Source organism: Canis aureus, chromosome 11 (genome assembly GCF_053574225.1).
Source record: "Canis aureus isolate CA01 chromosome 11, VMU_Caureus_v.1.0, whole genome shotgun sequence".
Taxonomy (NCBI): Eukaryota; Metazoa; Chordata; class Mammalia; order Carnivora; family Canidae; genus Canis; species Canis aureus.
The window spans coordinates 19708669-19719353 of NC_135621.1; the positions used below are offsets into that span (position 1 = coordinate 19708669).

At 67.8% G+C, this 10685-nt stretch overlaps 1 protein-coding gene across 4 annotated transcripts; it reads left to right on the forward strand.

Moving 5' to 3' along the window:
- Nucleotides 1-1085: 1085 nt before the first annotated feature.
- MAPK12 (mitogen-activated protein kinase 12) lies at nt 1086-9302 on the forward strand. 4 transcript variants are annotated; one of them, XM_077913997.1, is made up of 13 exons: nt 1086-1313; nt 1382-1511; nt 3454-3548; nt 4389-4500; nt 4608-4637; nt 4885-4932; nt 5407-5521; nt 5747-5818; nt 5933-6012; nt 6091-6169; nt 6249-6422; nt 8719-8823; nt 8914-9302. In XM_077913997.1, exons 1-12 carry the CDS (start codon nt 1189-1191, stop codon nt 8796-8798), a joined length of 1140 nt encoding a protein of 379 aa, XP_077770123.1. In that variant the 5' UTR covers nt 1086-1188; the 3' UTR covers nt 8799-8823; nt 8914-9302. The 4 variants fall into 4 exon arrangements, with proteins under 4 accessions (XP_077770123.1, XP_077770122.1, XP_077770121.1 ...); XM_077913996.1 differs by having other exon boundaries at nt 8946-9302; XM_077913995.1 differs by having other exon boundaries at nt 8719-9302.
- The last annotated feature ends 1383 nt before the right edge of the window (nt 9303-10685 follow it).

The following is a 10685-nucleotide window of genomic DNA, read 5'->3' on the forward strand; positions in this document are numbered from 1 at the left end:
GCCCCCCACGGGGAGGAAGCAGCCAGCGAGGGGCTCCTGGGAGAGGCAGGGGGATTGCCTGGTCGGCCCCAGGCGTGAAGGGCACAGGTGATTGTGGCTGTAGTGGCCCAGGCCGCTCTCTCTGGCTGGTCTCCAAGTCCTGTGGAAGCCCAGGTGGAAAGCTGCTCTGGCCGCTCTGAGCTGCTGATTCATGGTGGCCGGCAGGGCAGAGGGAGGGGAGGGCCCCTGGGGATCCTGTTACCTTGGACCTGGGTCCCTGGGCTGGGCAGGTCGTGGAGGGGGCTCTGTCCCCCAGGAGCATCCGGTCCGGGATATGGCCAGACCCGTGGAAGGACGATGCCCCACCTAGGGGTCAGGGGGGCCCTGAGAGCCCAAGTAGGGCCCTCCTTCACCCCTGGGAGTCAAGTCTGGAGAGAGAGGGGAGGCTCAGGCCAGGCTCAGGATGGTCAGGAGGGAGTAAGCTGGGTGGAAGGTGGCCGGCAGGGAGCTGGGTGTGCCTGGGGGCCCAAGGGAGACCTACACCACCACCCTCTCTGGCGCCGGGGCCCGGTGGTCACACTGAGGGGTGTTGGGGATGCAGCCTAAGTTTGGGAGACAGAACCAGCTCCTCCCCAAGGAGAGGGGGATGCAGGCAGTAGGTGCTGGGGAGGTGGGGGTGGGGGCCCACCCTGGGACCTGGATGGATCAGCCCCAGGGGAAGGGGCTGTCCCGCAAGGTGGGCAGGTGACAAGGGGGACACAGGAATGGGGCCCGGGTTACACGGTGGAGGTGGCCAGGCCGGCTGTGGCCAGGGACTTGCAGCCGGGACTGGGGGAGCTCGGGCTGTGCAGCAGGGGGGCCCAGCTCCGCGTGGGGCAGCGCGGTGACCCAGGGGCATCTGCTCAGACACCGCGCTGGGCTCGGGCTCTGGGGGCGCGCCCTGCCCTCCACACCCCCCCCGCCCCCCCCTCCCCCGCCTCCTCGGGTTTCCGCGGGACGGGCGGGGGCGTCACGTGCGCGCGGCCCGGGGGCCGGTTGGTCCGCGGCGGGGGCGGGACTGCGGGCCAGGCCGGGCCAGGGGGCAGGCGGGGGTCGCGGCGCGGGACAGCCGCGCCAGGAGGGAGGGGAGACCCGCGGTGCCAGGCGCGCGAGCAGGTGCGGCGACCCGGTCCCGGGCTCGGGGCGCGGTGGGGGGGCGCCCTGGGCACCATGAGCTCCCCGCCGCCCGCCCGCAGGGGCTTCTACCGCCAAGAGGTGACCAAGACGGCGTGGGAGGTGCGCGCAGTGTACCAGGACCTGCAGCCCGTGGGCTCGGGCGCCTACGGGGCCGTGTGGTGAGCGCGGGCGGCCGGGCGGCGGGGCGGGGGCGCGGCGGGCGGCTGCTGAGCAGGGCGTCCCGCAGCTCGGCGGTGGACAGCCGCAGCGGCGCCCGGGTGGCCATCAAGAAGCTGTACCGGCCCTTCCAGTCCGAGCTGTTTGCCAAGCGCGCCTACCGCGAGCTGCGCCTCCTCAAGCACATGCGCCACGAGAACGTGAGTGGGCGCCCCCGGGTGCGGCTGGGCCGGGCTCACCCCCGAGGTGGGGGGGACACGCGCCGGGCTGGCACCCTCACTCGGCCCAGCCCTGCCTCCCCAGGCCGCGGTGGTCCCGGAAGGGGCGCCATCGCCCGGCTGGGCATCCCCCGCAGCTGCACCCGGGGCCCCCCTGCACCCAGGCCGTGGGCCACAGTCTGCCCAGCGGGCGCCGAGCGGGGAGTGCCCCGTGGTCAGGGGCTACGGGCGGCTGTGGAGAGCCGAGGCCGGGTGGCCGGCCCAGGGTCGCCTCGCTCCAGGGTGGCAGATGTGCGGCCCCACCCGCAAGGGCCTCCCTTGATGCCCGACCTGCCCTTGGGGCACCTTGTGCTGCCGCGGCCTGTGTGCCCATTGCTGGCTGCTGAGCCCCGGTCTGTGTCCTGAGGGGCCTCCCCGACCGAGCTCTGCCCTCTGCACAGCCCACCCCGCGTCACCCCCGGATCGGGCTGTCTCAGGGCTGCTGGGTGGGGGGGGGGCGGGGTACCCTTACGGATGGTCCGGCTCTAGGTCATCAGCCTCCGTTCCCCGGGGGAAAACGAGCCCCGGGTCTCCTGGGCTCCTGGCCGATGGCGCTGCAGCGGGTGCTTCACTCACGCAGACTTCTGCCTCTGCCCCTGGGCCTCCCTGGGGACATCCCTTCGTGTGGGACGCCAGCCCAGCCCCGACCTCACCAATTCCTGGTTCCCCTAGTGAGGCCCAGCTGGCTCCCTGTGGTGGCAGCCTCCTCCCCAGCTGCCCCCCCGGCTCCTGCCCCCAAGATCTCAGGGCGGCCTGCTCGGTCGCCTCCCACCCTTGCCGCATCTCCTCCTCTGCACCATCCCAGTTGAGCTCCTGACCTTCTGGCAGCCGGTGCCACCGCCTCGGGGTGCCCTGCACATGGCTGACTGTGACCCCGCTGCCCTGGGAGGACACTGAGGCCGTGAGAGGCAGAGTGCCGGCCGGGTCCTGCCCTTCCGCCCACACCTGGCACCTTCTCCCTTCCCTCCCTCTACTTGAGGCCAGAATCCACAGGGGCACAGATCCCTCTCCATGTGACAGACCCCCCCTGACCCTCAGGGACCCTGCCCTCCATCCCCTTCTTGCCAAGACACTCTCCCGGTGGCCCAGGCCCCTCACCGGACATCCCTCTATGTTCTGTCCACCCCTGTGCCCGTGACTCTGGCCCTGGTGGCGCAGTCACCTAGTTGTCCCTGCCTCACTCCCATCTGTCCCCACACAGCAGGCATCGCACCTGTTTAAACCCCTTCTTGGCAGCTCTTAGGATCAAGGCCAAACCTTCACCTGGCAGGCGAGGGCCCGCCCGGCTCCCTCTGGCCTCTCCTTGGCTACTCCCTGGCCTGGGCCTCAGCCACCTGGCCTTTCTCCCCGTGTTCCTCAAACGCTTCAAGTGTCCTCCCTTCTGCCTCGGCCCTCGTTTGCCTGGCCTCTGCCAGGTGTCCCCCCGCTGGCACATCCACCTGCCCCTCTGGCCACTCAGCTGTACAGGCCTCCTGGGGCTCCGCGGGGCCGGGTCTAGCCGTTGCCTTGGTTGTCGTGCTGCCTGCCTGGGCCTCACTGGCAGAGCTAGGGCTCCCTGATGGGCCTGCTGGGTGCTGGCTCTCCCCTGGGAGGCTGTCCCACCCTGCCGTCAGGTCTTCAGTGGGCATGAGAAGAGGCGGGGGAAGAGCCAGGGGGCTGGAGTGCCTTGGATGGCTGGGAGCCGACCCAGACTTGGGACCGCCCCTCCCCCAGAGGATCCCTGCAGTCACCATTCAAAAATAGCCTGTGTCTATGGGCATGTGTGCCAGGGCTAGGCTGTCCTGCCAGTAGGACGGTGGGGGGACACGGGGACAGCTGTAGGGGGCTTTCCCACCTGGGGCGCCGTGCCGCCTCGGGGTGTACCTGACCCCGTGCCCTCCGCCAGGCCCCCACTCCACCAGGTACTCCGGCCTCCCCCCAGGTCATTGGGTTGCTGGACGTGTTCACTCCTGATGAAACCCTGGATGATTTCACAGACTTGTGAGTGCGGCCCCAGGGCAGTCTGCTCAGGGCAAGGGAGTGTTGGGTTGCTCCTGGGTGCTGACTCGGGTTCCGCATTGGTCTGTGGGTGTCCCTGCAGCCCGAGTGGGGGTCCCTTCCCTGCACCACAGTCTGCCCCCTGCCACATGCCCCCCGGGACCCATGGCCCTGGCACAGTGGGTGGGCCCTGGGCCTCCTGCCCCCACGCCTGGCACGGGGCCCTCTCCAGTGCTGGGCGTGCAAGCGTGGGGCCTGCATCTGTCATTGGCAGGTCCCGTGCTCTGGGACCCTGGCATCGGACATGGCCTGTAACTAGAGCCGCTGACCTTTGCTGGCAGGCAGGGGAGGGGCGGCGGGAGGCCTGCCCGAGAGGCTGCCCGCCCTGGGCTCCTACTGTGGTCGGGCTGGACGAAAGCCAGGGGCTGAGCCTGGGAAGGGCTGAGAACAGGCTCCTCGCCGTCTGACCTTGTAGAGGTCAAGGACCCAGAGGCCTCTGTCCCGGCGAGGTGCTAAATGTCTGTCCTCGCTGTCTCTCTCCCTCCACCTGCCCAGCCTGCCGCTCTGACCATGTGTCCTGCCGTCCCCGCCCCTACCTGCAGGCTTTCCTTTCTCTTGCACCCTCTTCTGCCTGTGATCCCTGGTGCTCCCCAGATCCCAGCCTCCATGTGCCCTGCAGGGAGCACCACAGTGTGGTCCTGACGAACCTGACATTCTGGGGCTGGGTGGGAGGAGGAGCTGCGGGGGGGCATTGGACAGGTGGGTGGAGCCTGGTGCTGCGGGGCGATATCCGGGGTCTCCAGTGGGTGCGACACCTGCTGTCTGCACCACCTGTCCTCTCAGTTACCTGGTGATGCCATTCATGGGAACTGACCTGGGCAAGCTCATGAAGCACGAGAAGCTGAGTGAGGATCGAATCCAGTTCCTTGTGTACCAGATGCTGAAGGGGCTAAAGGTGGGAGAGGGGGTGTGGGAGGGCGACACCCTCAGGCCAGGCTGGGGCTGGGGAGCACGCTGCTCCCAGAGAGCTGACCGCCGCGGACCCTATCTTTGTCCCCATAGTACATCCACGCCGCCGGCATCATCCACAGGGTGAGTCCTGGTGGGAGCTTCCTTTGCAGGGAGGCGCGGGGGGCCTGAGCTCCAGGACCCCTGTGCTGGGGTCCGGTGGGGAGTGTGTGTGATGCCAGATGTGGGTCCCCAGGGACCTTCACCCGCTCTGGAAGGGCTGCGGCCGGGGCTGGCCCAGTGTGGCTGCTTCCCCATTCAGGTGCCCCGGCCCTGCCCTTGTGCCCCCCCGGGGGCAGGGGCCGCACGGCCATGCTTCCTCTGTCCCCAGGACCTGAAGCCCGGCAATCTGGCAGTGAATGAGGACTGTGAGCTGAAGGTGTGTGTTGGGGGGAGGAGGGGGGCAGGGGGTCTCCTCACCTGTCCATCTGCCGGTTACCCTTGGCCTTCAGGCAGAGGGACCCAACCCCCGCCGTCTGGGCCAGGAGGGCATCGGGCACACGCCATACCTCATGAGGTGAAGGGCGGGAGGTGTCCCCAGGCCCCCAGGCCTGAGCCAGGGTAGGGCCAAGGGGGCCTCTACAATGTGCTGGCCAGGTCCCGGGGTCAGCGGGGAGCAGAGCAGCAGGGAAGGAGACCCACGGGGCGCTGCTCCTGAGGGTGGTGGAAGCCAGGTCAGTGGGGCTGGGCGCTCTGGCCACGCAGAGGAGCTCACGGGGAGGCTCAGAGAGTCCGTGGCCAGGACCTCGGGTCCTGGAGGGTTGGCAGGAGGCCCCGCGTGCCCAGTTCTGGGTCACAGGCTGGCCCACCTACTCCCGGGGGCCCCGGGCCCCGCCTTCCCGGTTCCCACCAGATCCTGGACTTCGGCCTGGCCAGGCAGGCAGATAGCGAGATGACTGGCTACGTGGTGACCCGGTGGTACCGGGCGCCTGAGGTCATCTTGAACTGGATGCGCTACACGCAGACAGGTGGGGCGCTGCCCAGAACCACCCCCAGCCGTGGCCTCCCAGGTGGCGCCGCCGCTGCCCCTCTTCAGGGGAAGCCCCACAGTGGCTCCTCGCGGGGGGCGGCTGTGCAGGGATGGGAGCTGGGCGAGGGGTGGAAGGCTGGACTGCCGCTGTGTCTGTGTCCCTCCCCACGCATGTCCCACCCTCCCTGGCCCACCGAGCGCTGACATGGGGCCTCTGACTCAGTGGACATCTGGTCCGCGGGCTGCATCATGGCAGAGATGATCACGGGGAAGACACTGTTCAAGGGCAGTGACCGTATCCTACACATGTGGGGGGCCGGGCTGGGCCTGGGTGGGTGCTGGGTACGCTGCCCCAGCTTGGGGGGAGCCCCACTCTCTGGCCCGTGCTATGCTCCTCACCTCAGCACAGACCTGGACCAGCTGAAGGAGATCATGAAGGTGACAGGGACGCCTCCCGCCGAGTTCGTGCAGAGGCTGCAGAGTGCCGAGGTCACTTGGGAGCTGGGCGTGGGCGGCGGGGCTGGGCTGGGGCTGTGGCGTGGCCCCTCACCCTTTCTTCCTGAAAAGGCGAAGAACTACATGAAGGGCCTCCCCGAGTTGCAGAAGAAGGATTTTGCCTCCATCCTGACTAACGCAAGCCCCCTGGGTAGGACGGGACTCAGGGGAGCTGGGTCAGTGACTTGGACAGTGGGCCCTGGGCCCTCCCTGACCGGCGCTGCCCACAGCCGTGAACCTCCTGGAGAAGATGCTGGTGCTGGACGCAGAGCAGCGGGTGACGGCGGCCGAGGCGCTGACCCACCCGTACTTCGAGTCCCTGCAGGACACGGAGGAGGAGCCCAAGGCCCAGAAGTACGACGAGTCCTTTGATGATGTGGACCGCACGCTGGACGAGTGGAAGCGTGAGTGGGGGGCTCTGGGCAGGGGCGGTGGCTGGACCCCGTGAGCCCAGCACAGGTGGTCAGGGCTCATAGCCCCGGGTCCCCCGACCTTGGGACGCAGGCCCGGTGAGGAATACAGCAGACAGCCAGCGGGCAGGGGGCTTCTTGGCCAATGGGCCCTCTGGCCGGAGCTGAAGGATGAAAGAACGTTCCGGGCAGGGGGTTCAGCACAAACAAGTGCGGAGGAGAGTTCTGGAAACTGGGTAGCAGCCCCCAGCTGCGGGCAGTTGTGAGCACTTACCCTGCAGGCCCGGCCCCAGTGCTGGCCAGAGACCTGGGCCATCCTGCGGCCCTTCTGCACCCCCTTGTGCCCCAGACTTCCACTCTCACCTCTTGAACTTCTCGTGGCCTCTCTTTGCCCCACTTTCCTTTTTAAAGATCTACATGTTAAGAGAGCGCAAGTGAGAGTGTGTGCGCTCGGGCACCAGGCAGGAAGGGGCAGAGGGGGACAGAGGGTTTCAAGCAGATTTCGCTGAGCGTGGAGCCTGACTGATGGGGGCTCATCTCACAACCCTGAGCTCATGACCTGAGCCAAAACCAAGAGTTGGACGCTCGACGGACCGAGCCAGCCCGGCTCCCCTTTGTCCCTTTGAGGACCCCTCCCACCCGGACAGCTGCACGCCCCTCTGTCTGGCCAGCAGGCCGAGCCCCCCGCAGCAGCCTTCTCTGCACCCCTTGCCCCCTCGTCCCACTGAGCAGCTCCGACCCACCTAAGCCTGTGCCCAGCACCGCCCGGCTTTGCCCTGGCTCTTTCCTTCCACCACAGCCCCCCGCTCAACTCCTCAGCTCTGGGCCCAAGTGGCATACGCTGAGCTTCAGGCTGGGCTCAGGGACACCTGCCCGGGCCCCGGGCCTCTGCTGCAGCCCTGCAACCCACGCTGGAACTGGCTTTGCAGGACAGCAGGCAGCAAGGGCTGGGCTCGGTGTCCCTCTCTTGGTGGCTGTGGGACTAGCCTGCAGGGGCCGGCATGGGTGAGGGCGGCGGCGAGCACCGTCTGGCCACGGCTCGTGGTTGCCACTGCGTCCTGGGCCGTTGTGGCTCTGAGTCAGATCCGGGGCCTTGGTGCTGCTCACGGGGTGGGGGTGCTTCTCAAATCATGGTCCTCAGCCACCGGTGTGCCAGGTGCCTCCCGCAGGGCTCCATCCCGTTCATGCTTATGCGTTTGGTTTGGTTGGATGAAAGCTTTCTGTTGCTAAAAAAGATAACTAGAAAACCGCGGGCCACAGAGTCCTCTCCGTGGTCTCCACCCACACGAACTGTGGGAAGAGCTTTTGCTTTTACCGCAGACCACGGCGAACACGTGTTCTGTTTGTGGTTGAGCCCCCGGTCAGGAATGCAAGCCTCATTCCCTCCCGTTTCCGTGGGAGCAGCCAGCTGCACGCAGACCTTCCTTGTGTGGCCTGAGCCCCATGTTAGGATTAGACAGAGGGCCCGGGGGCACCCGTGGGGGGACATATCCATGCGGCAGGCAAACCCCGTAGATCACCTGCTCCTCACGCAGTTTCCTGCCCTGGGCATGAGGAGTACCGGTGTCCCCCTGACAGGTGCTCCCTGGCCAGGTGAGCATGGGGACGCCAGGCTAGGCCGAGCAGAACCCGTCCCTCTGCATACGGGTCGGGGGGAAAGCAAAGCAGGCCTCTCCCTTCCTTGGGGATGGCTTGCTCCGGCCACACATTTCAGGGAACATGACCACCAGGTGTTTGGTGGCAATTCTTTTCATTTAAGTTTCTGTGGATGTTCCGGGTCCAGAAACTGGGATGTGTTCTGGGGGGTCCTGAGTGGCTCGACTTGTAGAGACACATTGCCTTCTATTCTTAGGACTGCTCATCACAGCAGGCTCTGGGCCCAGGCCTGCCTGGCCACGCCACGGGCAGTGGGTTTGGGTTATAGGAGCCCCATTGGGGTGGATAGTTCATGTGGGGGGACATAGGGGGGCCGAGGGGGGCTGTGGCCTGGGATGAAGTTGTGTGTGTGGCACCCGCACTCCCGCAGCAACTTCTGACCCTGATGTTTTGGGGACCAGGTGGGCCCCGAGCTCAGTGCTAACAGGCTGTGCTCTGGGCCTGGGAGCTCTCCCCACCCCCACCAAGAGCCACCTCTCAGGACTCAGAGCTGGTCAGGGCAAGCATCAGTGAGCTGGGCCCAGTGCTCTTCCTGGGTCACTGGCTTTCCCTCAGGTGTGAATTGTAGGAGGCGCTTGTGAGGGGTGCTGAGGCCCCTTCTCCCATGGTGGCTTTCTCTCTCACCCCACCCCAGGTGTCACATATAAAGAAGTGCTCAGCTTCAAGCCTCCCCGGCAGCTGGGGACCAAGGTCTCCAAGGAGACAGCCCTGTGAAGACACCTGGGCCCCGAGAGTGGTGGTGAGGACGCCTTGGGGATCCTGGCTGGGGCTTCTAATGGAAAGGGGATCCTGCTGATCACCGTGGCCTGGCCTGGGGCTTCCATCCCAGGAGACCTCTCGTTCGTGGACCCCCTCCTCCAGGCCTGTTACGCTGCTCTCAAGGCTCCCACGTCAGCCTCACCTTGGGGAGCATCTGGACCTTCTGGACAGGATGTCAGCCTCACCTGGGACTGGCCTCTGACTCCCCGAGCAGTGTCCCCCCCTCCCCAGGTGCGACAAGGAGCCCCAGAGCCTGTGTGGGGGTGAGGCTTGGGGTCGCGGCCTGGCCCCCACCTTGTCTGCTCCAGCCCCTGCTGAAGGCCACTTCATAAGGCAGAGAGGACCCAGAGCGCCTCCTCAGGTGTCTCTCCTGGGGGCGTTGGTGTGGACTCCCCTACACTCCCGCCCGGAATGGGCTACACCGACGTGGCTGGAAGCCAATAAACCCTTTTGCAGAGATCCCACTCGGCTCTCCTAATTCTCAGGCTGGCTCTCCACCTCCGGATTGGGGGGTGGGCAGGCCTGAGCACTGCTCGGCCGTGCAGGCACCCGCTTCCTCCCGGCCTGCAGTGGGCTGGTGCTTGGTGCTCCAGGGGCCGGGCCCTCCTGCGGCTGACTTTCCTCTGCGGCTTTCCCTCTGGAGGAGACCCCAGGCCTGATGGGGGCGGGTGTGACCCGGGGCTCCTCTGAGCTCCCTGCACTGTCCATGGCCAGGTTCCTGGCGAGCAGTGGTCACGCCCCCTGCACAGCACGAGGAGAGGTTCTGGGGTCTCCCCGCATCTCCTGCCTCTCCACTGGCCGCACCCCAGCACCTCCGACCTCGCGCAGCCCTCTGCTGGCTGGTGGACGGCTCGGAGAGGTGACACTGGGGCACTGGCTTCCCGGACCCTTGGTGTGCCTCCCTGCCCCTCCCACCAGTCCCCGCGGCTGGTGCGCCAAGAGCGGCCGCCCAGCCGAGTGTGGTCAGACAGGCTGCCAAAGTGGACAGCGGCCTTCTCTGCTCAGGGCGCCATCGGGAGTGGGGTGGTCCCCACAGGCCCTGAGGCCGCGTGGCCCAGGGTGACCGCTTGGTGCGCCCGCCACGGCCGCCGAGGTTGGCTCGGGGTGAGCACTGACCCCAAGTGAGCCAATCGCAGCCTCCCCGGAGCGAGTCGGACGTCTGCCGCCCGCTGGCAGGTGCGCCTCATCAGGACGTGGGGACCCCAAGGGCAGCAGGGGGCGCAGGGCCCTCTTGGGGCCGCTGCTGCATCCCCGCCATCGCCGAGGTCGTCCCCCCCAACCCCCCACCATGGTCCTCGCACACGATGCAGCCCCGGGGGCATTTCTGAGTCGGGCCTGGGCCCTTGCTCGCCCCTGTTCCCTGAGCCCTGGCCGGGACGGGCCCTGCGCAGCGGGACGCGATGGGCTGCGCGGTCGGCGCGCGGCTGGGGAAGATTTGGGGCGGCCCGGGACACTCGGTGGGGTCCCCGCGACAGTCCGCGGGGTCCGGGGCACGCGGGCCGTCGGCCCTCCTCCCACCCCGCCCCTCCTCCTCCTCCTCCTCCTCCTCCTCCTCTTCCTCCTCTCCCGGTCCCTCCTCTCCCCGCCCTTCCTCCTCCCCCCGCCCCTCCTCCTCCTCCTCGTCCCTCCTCCCGGCCCCTCCTCTCGGCCCCTCCTCCTCCTCTTCCTCCTCCTTCCTCTCCCGGCCCCTCCTCCCTCCTCCCCTCCCCCTCCTCTCGGCCCCCGGCTCCGGGCTGCAGGAGGAGAAGGTGGAGCCGAGCCTGGAGCGCGGAGAAGGAGGGTCTGGGCCGCGCCGCTCGGGGGCCGGTCCGGGGCGGCAGGGGCGGGGTGGCAGGGGCGGGG